The 13,271-nt window shown below is 41.2% G+C and overlaps 1 protein-coding gene across 1 annotated transcript in view; it reads left to right on the top strand.

The window, feature by feature from the left end:
• Window positions 1-9,625, top strand: part of LOC135218555 (uncharacterized) — a 166,112-nt gene extending 156,487 nt beyond the window's left edge. Inside the window, exon 6 of the mRNA XM_064254933.1 lies at window positions 9,003-9,625. Coding sequence (XP_064111003.1) covers window positions 9,003-9,109 — 107 coding nt within the window. The 3' untranslated portion in view covers window positions 9,110-9,625. The remainder of the gene's footprint in view (window positions 1-9,002) is intronic.
• Window positions 9,626-13,271: the final 3,646 nt, after the last annotated feature.

Here is a 13,271-nt window from a genome sequence, read left to right as displayed (position 1 = left end):
GGACAAACACGACACGAAACTTCGTCCTTTACGCAAAAAGTTTCCTTACACATACTCGAGATCATCATCCAGCTCACATTAAAAAATACGGGTTAGTGTCTCATCCTCTCTCTGCAACTTGACTACCTCATCCTTATCCAAAATGTTAGTGTCTAATTCATCACCGTAACTATTACTAGATACTGGTACATTTACTACGTTACTCTCGACAGCTACGCCTTCCGTTTGGCTATCACTGTTAACATCGATAGAGTCCGGTCTCTCAGCCACACTCATGCCAAGATCAACCTCGCTACCTCTTATCACACTCGTTCAAATCCACGAACTCACTCACGTTCGAATCCACGAACTCGCTCACGTTCGAATCCACGAACTCGCTCTCGTTCGAATCCACGAACTTACACTTTCGAATCCACGAACTTACCCACGTACGAATCCACGAAGTTATTATGACCGTAGTCTACGTCTGTATCTAAACCAGACCTAGTTACTACCAGTTCAGGCACTGGAATATCCCTCACAACAGGATTCACATTCTTGGATAAAGCTTAGTCGTTACTGACAATAATGTCAACGCCATCGACAGGCAAACTGTCCACAACTGCAAGTTTCACTTCTGACACTACCTGACGTTCTAAATTCAACTTCAACAAAGGACAAAGAACACAAGTGTTAGGAAATACACCTAACATGACTTTCTCTTCCATATTGATTTCTGCCCTGTTCGGCACACACACTTTCCGAATCAGTGAGACAGCAGCGCCTGTGTCTCGAAGCAAGACTACTTCTCTCGAATCTACTCCTCCAAGAGAGGAAACTACACCTTCTGACAGAAATTCACCAAAAATTTTCCTAGTTTCTCTCATCACATCATTCCTATTTGACGAAAGGTTAACTAGAGATACTGGTTTCTTACCGTCCTTCCTTTCTACTGCACAGTTTCTCGCTAAATGCCCTTTCCCATTACATCGGAAACAAGTTAATACTGAGGCACTAGATGCCACTTTACTCTTACAAACCTTAGACGTATGACCAGGTTTTCCGCATGTATAACAGGAATAGTCACTTTTACTCGCATTGCTATTACTAGGACTGAAACCTTTACTGCTTTGTACTCTACCAGACGAAGGATCATTTCGTTTCTTACTAACACTCAAATTATGAGTTGGACTATATTCGTCAGCTAGCCTAGTTGCTCTTGCAAAAGATACTTCTCGCCTATCCTCTATATAAAGCTTAATCTGAGAAGATACGTTAGCTTTGAAGTTTTCTAACAACACTAAGTTTTTCAAACTATCAAAATCCTCAACCTTAGCAGAAGTTTACCAATAAAAAAACAGCCTTTCTAACTTCTTACCGTATTCTACATACGTAATATTTTCATCCTTTCTCAAATTTCTAAATTTCTTACGGTACGCCTCTGGTACTAACCTGTACGCGCTAAGAACAGTTTCTTTCACGATATCGTAATTATCACATTCCTCCTTAGACATGCAACTATACACAGTAAGTGCCCTACCACTCAAAACTGACTGCAAAAAGTCCACGTTTCTTTAGGAGAACCTAATCGTTCCATTAACTTCTCAAAACACGTGAAATATGTCGTAACATCTTCCTCATCAAACTTTGGTACTAATTTTAGCACTGTACTCATACCTAACGTATCAGCTCCGTTTTTGTTTTCGCCCGTCCGTCTGTTACGAGTACTTTCCCTTAACCGAGCAATTTCCAACTCATGCATACGTTCTTTCTCTCTTTCTTCCTGCTCATGCATACTTACTTTTTCTCTTTCTTCCTGCTGCATTACCAACATTTCTACCTCTCGCTGCATTTTCCTCACTTCTCTCTCCCACGCTTTTTCATCTCTCTCATACTTTTCTCTTTCTTTCCTTTCAACATACTCACGGAGATCATTCCCCTCTAGACCTAGTAGCTTACCTGCCTCAATAAACTCTTTCACCATCTCACTCATTCTGGTTCTTTCTATATCCTCCCTGTTTCAAACTGTTAAAGTGTTGATAGCCTAGGCAAGGTCGCCACAATGTTACGGTGTCGAAATATCCTGGCAAGGGGTCGACACAATGTTTCGGCCTCTGAGAGAGGTCCGCTTCAGGTTCGATATGAAATAAAATAAAAAAATTATATATTTCAACACCAACAGTTGAAACTGGGGATACAAATATAGAAAGAAACACTAACACAACAAAGATTTATTTACAAGCTCACTAACATAGGTAAATGCAGAATGGTATCTCCTATTTACATAAAAAGATAGAATCTTACACTGCATGAACTGGGGGAACAGTGAGGCAATTCAAATACTTGCAAATCAATTTGGTAATTCAAAGCAATGGCTTCTCCAAAAGTAGAGCGACAATTGCAGACATCCTCTTGACTCCGTATTGCAGAAACTAGTCTACTTGAAAGGCAGGAACTACCCAAACCTCTAGCAGGACCTTTTTTTCTCTGAAGTCTGCTCGACGTCGAGATAATTCGTTCACTCCTGAAGACGTCTAGACCAATATCCAACCAACTCTCGAACAACTCTTCTGATCCTTCGTTGGTTCCTTTTTCTCATATCTCGCGGATGATCTCTGCTGCTGCTGATCTCTCACTGATAATCTGTTCTGTGGCTCTTACTGAGGATATCTCTCTGTGACTAACTGGAGTCTCTCTTTTACGATCTCTGCTCTCTATATCTCCTCCTTCCTCCGTCGTATTTATACGGCATCCTGGGGGTGGAGCCTACGGCGAGCGTCACAGGTTCCCGAGATTGCTAGAATTTCTTAGGTGAATCTAGACGAGGTATTGCATCAGAAATCGCGGCATTTCTCCCGCCACATAGGCGTGTGTTGCACTCCACAACACGCCTGATGATTCCAGAACAGCCATGAGAAAAAGGCGCCTCCAACACGGGCGCGAAAACCTCCTTACTGCCGAACTTCTTGAAAATGCGTTCTCCTTTCCTTTATCTTCCTTTGCTATGAAGCAATTACCATCACACACTGGCGAACCTATTGTACCCTTGAAAAGCCCCCTTGGTTTTCAAAGGTAGCATTGAAGGCTGGGGAGGTAGAGAAAGAGGTTGAACTTTGGGGCTGCTGAGTGGGTTGACTCAGTAGCACAAATTGTTGTTGCGGTTGTGCTTTCGAGGTGGAAGGCTGATTCAACTGGGCCACTGGGACAGCTTGGACCACCGCTTGAGGCTGAGTGGACTGGAAGGGCTGGAACTTCTTTGGTCGCTTCTTATCCCTAGAATGCGTCCTAGAGGACTTGAATTTTCTCTTTGTAATGAGTCCCCAGCATATCCTCTCTTTGTAATGAGTCCCCAGCATATCCTCAGGCTCTGGTTAACTCTTGCTGCCTCCCCAAGAACCTCGTTAACGACGGACTCAGGGAATAGCTTCGGTCCCCAGATGGAGGATTTGATGAGCTTGTTGGGCTCATGTCAGATGGAAGCGTCCAACTAGACGTGCTTCCTGCAGTTTCATCTGGCCACTGCAAAGTCATAAAGGTCACACTGTACGGTGTGAAGGTACGACTTTGTTAGGATCTTGAACAGTGGCTCCTCCGCATAAACCAAAAACATCATTTCTGTCATGGTGGCGGAGTTGAGGGACGTGCTCAGCCTGCACGTTGCGTCATACTCAGCTTTGGCTAAGGTATCGTGGAGTCTCGGTAGCTGCTCACTAAACTGTGTTGTAGCACAGTCCGGGCTAAGTTTACCCACCAAGAAAGTTGCCGGGGCGTCAACCCAACACTCCATGCCTCCAGGGAGCAGAAGAGAAGGTAACTCTGTCTCCCGGAGTTACGGTATGGGTTTATCTTCTGTGGCCGCTTGTAGCGTTAGCTCGGCCACTTTGGAGAGGCATGGGGTAGGAGTGTCATCACTCACTACGAACATTGCAAAGGGGCTTTTGTGGGGTGTCAACTTAGTGTTGACACACTCCCACTCTGTCAAGTTCCGGACCCAGGCTTGTTGGGCCTGGTCTCTAGGGAAGATGACGGTCTCCTTTGTGACCTTATCTTTCCTTATCATTGCCTCTTCCGTCAACTGGGCATAGCCCATGAAGGGGAACTGTAGATCCGGTGGGTAGAACTCAAAGTCTTCTAACCTCCGGGTTCCACATCCCTCTATTGTAAGCATACCCTCCGAGAACGGGGCGTATGCTGCTGGCCTCCAAGGGTTATTATTCTTAAATGGGGGCAGCTTTGAGGAGTCCAGCATCGACAGGGGTTGTCTAGCGTGCCCGGACTGAGGTAGTCCCGCCACCAGGTTTTCCTGGATACCCGCCACTAGGGTCTCCTGGTTCATCATTCTCTCTTTCAGGGACTGGATGGATTGTCCCGACGCCTCAATACTGGAGGACAGTGGAGACATAATCTCTTGGAACTTGGTTTGCACCAAGTAACCCATCTGTTCCATCATTATAGAGGAGAAAGCCGTCGGGTCAAAGCTAGGTTCCTGGGGTCTAGCTTTCGTGACTCTCGCTCTCGACCCCTGTTGAGGGGGAGTAGCTCTTGCAGAGTCCGCCACAGGTTTGGAAGCTGATGGCGTACTGGTGCGGCTAGTCTTGGCTTTAGGTTTTGGCAGGGACTTCTTAATAGCCTTTAAGGTGTTAGAAGATTTCACCATAGGGATCACCGAGCCCGACTTAGGTCTAACAGACTGGGGCTTTCTGGTGAATCCCTGGAAAGAAGAAGAATTGGAAGAATGAGATGGGCTAAAGGACAAGCCTTTAGCCCCTACACTACCTGCCTCAACAACATTCTTACCTCCGCCCTGGTTGTCGACAACCATGGGCTCGCGGTCTAAGTTCATGGCCGCCTCTTCTCCCAATACTTCTTCACGAAACCCTCCGTGTCTTTTGGCAAAGGCGTGGTCTCCGCCCGGATCCTGGCAATGATAGGGGCCACCACCTCTGCCTCTACAGCTGCTGACCTCTTCGCTCCAGGGTAGATGAGAGAGGCCATCTCCTCGGACAGCATGTAGGGCTGCTTGGCCTTGACATTTCTGCCAAAGCCACCGACCCAGGCCTTCAGGGTTGTCCGAGCCGCATCCTTGACGGCTTGAGGGTTCTGTAAGAGATAGTTATCTTAATCACTAACCTAAATACTACCTCCTTAGTTTAGCATGTATCAATATGACTTTGTTCAATATAACTCTCATTGTATCATTCTGAGAATGGTATGTACCGACTCAGAAGTGAGATCACTCACAAGCCCGTAGCAAATCTCGCACCCATCTGGGTGCCACACCAACAGGGATCCCACCAGGACCGCACAGCCGGCATAAGATCGGCAGACCTCATGCCCGCACGGCTCTTGCAGTATGGCCGTGAACGCTGTCTCCAAGCAATGCACCATCTGTAAGTTAATTGAGACATGAGTATCTCTAAATGGACCCACCAGAGATGTATCCGGTGGGGCATGCATCGCAACTCTACTGTCACCAGAGTTAACTCCGGTGGAATGTGTGTCTAATAATATTTGTATCTCACTAGCTCTGGTGCCTAGTTTTGTTCTTGTCATGAAATCAAGGTTTAGGCCTGGTACAACAGAGCAGGGGAAGGATGAACCTGGCCTGACTCCGCTGGCACCGGAGATACGTAATCTAGTCGAATAAGATTGTCTCAAGGCCAGTCTCCATCCCCACCGGAGTGCGGTATGGAGTAAAAACCAAGAAGATGGAAACCAGGCGAGGGAGCTAGTGAAAATAACATGGTACTTCGGTTTTGAATACCCGGCGGAGTAGGAATGTCCGCCGTAGTAAACGAACCCAAAGAAAAGTACGTAAATTTATCTTACTTAAGTAATTAAAAATACTAATATCTATACATGCGCGTAAGAAAATGCTCTGTCGTTGTGCAACATTCTTAGCGCATTATCCCCTTCCACCTAGCTATCTTTTATCTCCGGGTCCGACAACATGAGAGCAGATCAGGGAAATCGGTTAACCTTAGCCTGTATCTGATTGAATAAGGGATCGTAGCTATTCGCATAGCCGATGCCTTCTGGTCGGGGTCCCGGTCCCGCTGGGGAAGGAGGATAGGTATGGTGAAGTAGGGCTGTCGATAGGGAACGCGATTATAGTGACACGTGGAGCGTACCGTCCCGATGAGCCAGGTGGCCAGTCAAGGCTCGTCGGGGTGGGCACCACCCCTGTACCACCTACACTGAGCATGACGCGGTGGGCCTACCCCCCGACCGTACTCCCTAATCCTCCCCCTTATGCGAGAACTCGGGTCGGCTACATGGAGTAGCGTGAGGCGAGTGCGTCTCCCACCGAGGTGGGGGCAGGGGAAGGGAGGTTGACCAGAGGGGTGGCCCACATGCAGTCAGTTGGCGCCACTACCAGCCAGGTGGGCAACCACGCGGTAGGCTTGGCCCATCTGAACAAAGGCAGAAGGCCTATAGGCCTACTATAACATGCAATACGCGTAAATAACACATATTTCAATATCACTAGGATAATATGAATTACAACTCGTCCTGATGCGGGGGGAAAGGGAGAGGGAGGGGTAATGAGTCCTCTCGAGCGGCTGCCTAACCTTCGCAAATCGTAATGATCTGATCAGGTTGGTCAGGAAGGCTCTGAGCAGCTAGCCTAACCCGCCAAATCGGCTTTTATAACCAACCTGGCTAGGAAGACCAGGGTGCCTCACGGACCGTCATGTATAGGCTACGGTAAGGGCCGAAGCCCTCCCGCGTAATGACAAGAAGTCTCTTATTTAAGAGGCTAAAATACTAAGTAAAATATAATACCACATCCAGCCAATCATTGGTTGGAAGACAACATAGAGGATGTATAACAGGAATCCCAGACCTAGGCTACCCTCTGAGAGCATGCGGTTCGACTCGGTAGGCTAGAATCCCCCGCTTACGGACAAAAATATCACGTCAGGAATAAATATACATATATGTATATATATTACCAACTGAAAAACTGCTAATCTATCCAAAAGAGCGACTCCAATTAGTATGGGAGACCAATTGGGTGCCGATATGAGCGTAAATATACGCGGGTAGCGGTGCGCGAATGGCTGACCTGGGACCGGCGTCATGCCGGCTCCCGTTCGTTACTAAATAAACATATAAATAATGACCATTGCTACCCTAAAATATGACCACAAATTAGTTGTAGTACTCAACTTAGATGCAGCAGTATCCTGATGATCAGGCATCTTCAAACAAAGGTAAATCGCACTAAAACACAGTGAGAGATACAACACGTGTACGCATCAGCAGTGCTATCGAAGGAATAATAAACAAGACGCTAGTTGTAGCAGTAGCGGGCAGTAGATGGCCTGGAATGGCTCCTCTGTAGAGGATATTGAGAAAGGAAGAGGCTAAATGGCAGGGGACCTCTGATAGTGGTTTCACACGCCCCAATTTACATACCGACACCTTTAAATAAGGGTGAGCGAGCCAGGAAACTCTTTCATAACCATATAGCTTTTTTCTCTTGTATATTTAGCAATATTTATACATTAGAAATGAGTGCTATAGGAACTATTTCACGGAGCGACACAGGTTAGGCCCAGAAACCATTTAAGGAAATTGAGAGGATTAGAGACAAAACTTAACTGTAGATATTGATTGTAATTATTTGCAAATAAGATTTGATTTTACAGATAATAAATGGATGGAATATGAAGTCAAAATGAAATGGAAGATGGAACTGATTATGTAATTATAGAAAAATACTGGTGATTCTAAAAGGCTGAGGGATGTTTTGAGCTTCATCTTCCAAGGTGCTATAATTAGATTACCCCTTAGGGGCAGGTAGTGCCATGGGTGCACCTCATGCAGTGCACTTTAAGCATTGCTTTAGTCCCTTCGCAGTGTCCCTTTGGCTCTTAGCTGCAACCCCTTTCATTCCTTTTGCTTTATGTCCATACATATTCTCTTTTGTCCTTCTTCCTTTCCACCCTCTCCTAACAATTGATTCATAGTACACTGCGAGGTTTTCTTCCTGTTACACCTTTCGGTTTCATGGTATATGTCTGGAGGCATTTCTCCTTTGTACAAATATCTTGATTTTTTAATATCATAGGTATAGAATAAATTGATGAGCAAGGAAATACGAAACAAAGCATAAAAGAGTAAGTTTGATGAGTGAGAAAATAAACAGTCGTATACAGACAGTCCTCTCTCTCTCCTCTCTCTCTCTCTCTCTCTCTCTCTCTCTCTCTCTCTCTCTCTCTCTCTCTTCTACTCTCCTCTCTCTCTCTCTCTCTCTTCTCTCTCTCTCTCTCTCTCTGACAATGAATAGGAAGCAATGACTGAATATTGTTTGAATACGATATGGTAACGAGTTTTGGCCTGACTGAAGTGTAGAGTGAATTTGATACCAACTTGCAAGTAATCCTTGGTCATCTCACAGCCATGGATAGACATCAACTTCACTGCCGAGAAAAGGCAATCGTATAAAAAATAAATGGATATTTTCTAGATGGAGAGGCAAATGGAGGGCCTATGTTATCCCATATAAAAGCTCTTGCTCGAACAGCTGAGAGAGAGAGAGAGAGAGAGAGAGAGAGAGAGAGAGAGAGAGAGAGAGAGAGAGAGAGAGAGAGAGAGAGAGAGAGAGAGAGAGAGAAAATAGGAAGCAGATTAAAGTAGGTACCTGGAAGTGAAAAGAAAGCCCCTATAATTTTATGTAATTTATAGCCTCAGGGTTTTGTTTCAAAGACATTCAAAGGTCTGTCACATGTGTCAGTTGTTGTTTTCGTAAAATTGGCAACTGGGCAGATCTTTAAACGGCACGCCAAAGAGGTCTTGTACTGGTGGCAAGACCGTAGCAAACTTGCCTTACTGAAGAGCATTGTATCCAGCCATTATTAGTTTTCCATTATTGCCTTGGTCTTGTTAACATACATATCACTTAAATGATAATGGCTTTTGGAAATGTGATTTATGTATATCCAAACATTTAGATAGCCTTGAACAAATTATTTGATGTTGAAGGGCTGTTTGTAATTCAATTTATTCTTTTTCAGTTATTGCCTTCTACAGCCAGAGCGAGGAAGTATTTTTATACTTGTCTGCTGGGAAAGAACTCAAAACGTCCATTGATATCATTAGATTTTTTAAATCATTTTCTTAATTATCTCAGAAATAAGTTCATTTTGGTAATCATAGATGTTCTATAAACCAAATTTTTAAATACTGTAAGTACATTAATGTACTTTTACTGTAGTTGTTTAGAGTTGAAGGATTTTAGAGATTTTATGTGAAGTACAGTATTGTGTACAGTAGAGTTAGTGGTTGGTACTTCTTCCAGTTGATGGGTTTTTTTGCCCACATCACTTTTATACAAGTTAGATTTAGTTAATACATGTATTTTATATATTCAACTAATTTTAAATTTGATAGCTGTCTCATAGAAATACTAACTAATTTTAAATTTGATGGTGGTCACATAGAAATAAAGTGTGTGTCTTTGATAGAGTAACATACAGTGAACAAATAAATAGAAATGAGTCAAGAACACCAGCTATATTAATACAGAAACTATGTTAGCACTAAATGTCACCACTTGTGGGAAGAACAGATTAGTTATTTAAGTAACAATGTCACTACTATATGAATTGTATATTCTCATTAAAACTGCCCCATTTAATGTATTTTGCATAAACATATCAGTAGAAATATTCTTTGGTCAAGCAAGAAGAGAATTTGTAGTGTCAGATTTCTTCTGATGAGTGCTAAAATAGCCTATTAAAAGTTTTTGCAGTCCAAAAACTTTTTTTTTTTTTTTTTTTTTTTTTTTTTTTTTTTTTTTTTTTTTTTTTTTTTTGCAAAGTTTGCATAGTGAAGGCTGTGTGTGTGTGTGTGTGTATATATATATATATATATATATATATATATATATATATATATATATATATATATAGTATATACATACATACATACTATATATATATATATATATATATATATATATATATATATATATATCATATACATACACACATACACACACACACACTCTGGTACCTTGACCTACAAGTGAATTAATGTACGAGTTTTCCGAGGTACGAGTAGTCACTCATTCCATTTTTTGCTTTGTTACACGAGCAAAAAATATATATGTATATATATACATATATTATATGTATAATCACACACACACACACACACTGGTACCTTGACCTACAAGTGAATTAATGTCCGAGTTTTCCGAGGTACGAGTCGTCACTCAATCGATTTTTTCTTTGTTACACGAGCAAAAAATTGAGGTATGAGCTCGAGATGCCAATGCTATGTAGATGGCGTAGTGATGAAAATTAAGATAAGCTAAAAGGAAAAAGTAAATATGCATCTTTTCCATGAATCTTTTAAAAAGTTATACATTACTTTACTGTATCCAGTAATGTACGTAGTACGTATTCTCATATTATTTTATTATAAAATACTACTAACATAGGGGTCAATGTTTTGGTTTGGAAACCAGCTGGTGGTGAATATGAGTTTATTTTGCTATATGTAACTCAATTCTGAGCGAATTTTTTTTTTATTCTAGTTAGCATAAACGAATATCTAGATACTTGACTTATATGAGACAAGGGAATTTTTTGTTATGCGACATATTTTTAAGTCGAAATATGGTTTGAATATGACTCATTGGGATTGTGAACTAAATCATTTTTTTTTTTTTTTTTTTTTTTTTTTTTTTTTTTTTTTTTTTTTTTTTTTTTTTGCTAACTTTATGTTGGCAGCATGTTTATCGAGTAAGAAAATTATCGTGATCCTGATTGCTATTTTCATGTTATTTATCTTTTATTTATTTTATATCAGCGTGAAAACAACAATAAATTGTGTTCTTTGAAGCCCAGTAGTTTTGATTAAAATGATTTTCTCTCAATTTTATCTACAGTTGTGTTGATGTCATAAATTTACGGGAGTTTTATCCTTGTTGCTGATGCACGATAAAAGTCATTGGAAGCTTGACCAGTTTCTCAGCTTTAGCTACAGCTTGGTTTAAATTTAACTTATATTTCTTTGTTGATCTTTGATCTATAGTGAATAAAGTTATTACATAAAAATATCTCGGTCCTATTCTACATAAGGTCGTTTATTACATAACTACGGTAATTGTTTATTATGGTACGATGGTTGAAATACAAGCCAAACGGATGTTGTCATTATCCAATTCTGTTGTAATTAGCAAAAAGTCTTTTCTCGTTTTTGCTGTTTTTGAACTTATTTAACTGTAAGATAGGATAAAATCAGGTGATTTTAATTTGGTCTAGTAAAATCGGATTCTCGTAAGATGAATTATCGTAACTTGAACCCTACCTGTACACTGTATGAAATCTTATTATATCTTTACATACTCTTTCGATTATGGTTTTATACAATATTTGTTTTTTAGAAATTTATTTTCCATTTGTTCTGACGCTGTATACGTAACCCGAACTATTCCTTCCCCTACCCTTAGCCAGGTATGTGCCCCAGGGGTCGAAGATCCTGACCCCTGACCAGCATTGCCAAAATGCCAAATTTTTAGGATTTATGCCGAGAAAAAAAAACTATGGTTTGTGAATGCAATTTTCCTGCCGACAAGCCGTCGATAACTGCTTTCCTGGCGATAAAAAATCGTCATGCCTCAGGGACTGGAAAAAATGGATTTCAAATGCCAAAATAATAATTGTAATAAGTAAATCATTTTTACTTGCATACGAAATTCCAATACTTAAAATTTAAATATTAAAATATATCTCTCTGAAGCTTCTGCCATATTTAAGCCAGTAGTAAATCTATGAATGTTTACAGTAAGTACTTGTATCTAGGTTGTATCTTTTACGAAATTGTTGTATTTGTAACTGTCAAGAGTATTTAATGTGTCACTAAAGGGATTTTGACGTAAGGAAAAATCTATTTCTGGGCGATTGGCTCGTGTCGCCAGCGAAATATCCTTTAATCTATTATTTCTAGGGTAAATGTACTAACACATACCAGAGAATAAATAAATAAAGAAAAAGGTCAGTATAACTGACTCGCTCACCCTCCCAGAGGGTGTCGGTATGAACATTATGGCGAGTGAGACCACTACCACGAGCCAAATGCCAATAGAATTCTCCCACTACAAAATCCCCCAAGAGGAGAGCCGACCCACAGAGTGGGCAGCACCTACTACTACTACTCCATCCCATGCTGCCGACTGCTGCGCCTCTGGTGGCCATCCTGAAGTTAGCAGACAATCTTGGCGATGGGATGGGTAGGGCGGGATTTCGCTGGCGACACGAGCAATCGCCCAGAAATAGATTTTTCCTTACGTCAAAATCCCTTTTCTGGGCTCAGCTCGTGTCGCTGCGCGAATCGTACCAGAGAAATAGCACAAGATTGTAAAGAATTCAACAAAATACAAAAGAGGTCTCAAATAAAAGATAAAATAAAAATAAACGAATATAATTGCTAATAAGGATACATATACACAGTGATACAAAATAGAAATATTGCTTAAATTACACTTAATTCTAATAATATTTCTTAACTTAAGGTAATATACATATATACAGGAGAAATATGTCATATATGTACAAAAATGGTATCTGTGTAAAGCTATGTATCAAAACATTCTAAAGCAATTAACATAAAAGTTGAATAAAACAAACTCAACAATAATAATATATAAAGGAATGTATATGACTTAATATACAAAACCCGTAACCATTACAATAAGATGTATCTCCTAGCATAAAAATAAGAGATGATACACCCGAGATCAATATCCATCATCAAATGTGAGTGTCCCTAGCAAAAAAATAAGGGACACCCACTACATCATCATAAAAGCAGCTAAGACACAAGGTGACCGTAAATGAACAAGGCAGGAATAGACGAACTGTTGGGTGAGGCAGGTAGAAAGGAGGACTGGATCTTCTACTAAAGATTAGTCAGAGTCAGGGAAACTATGTTCCCCGCTGCAACTGCTGAAAATTTCAGAGCTTCCAAGGACTTTAAGTAATGACGTTTGAACACTGTCGGCGATTTCCATCCAGTATACTTTTTCAACTCATCGAAGTTCATATGTTGGAAATAGTTAATTGAGGTGGCTACTGCCCTGACATCATGTGCTTTTGGGAAAGAGTCAGGATTGGCTTGTTTAATGAAGTACAGGATTTGTTGCCTGATGCCTTTAATAGATAAAGTGCCACCTTTTTCTCTCTTAAAGAGAGGACCCGATGAGGATGAGGAGGTCCTAGATAGAAAGGCTCGTAAGGCTGAAACTGGGCAAAGAGATACATCTTGTGGAAGGGGTA

This window comes from Macrobrachium nipponense, chromosome 9 (genome assembly GCF_015104395.2).
Source record: "Macrobrachium nipponense isolate FS-2020 chromosome 9, ASM1510439v2, whole genome shotgun sequence".
Taxonomy (NCBI): Eukaryota; Metazoa; Arthropoda; class Malacostraca; order Decapoda; family Palaemonidae; genus Macrobrachium; species Macrobrachium nipponense.
This window is presented reverse-complemented; position numbering and strand designations above follow the sequence as displayed.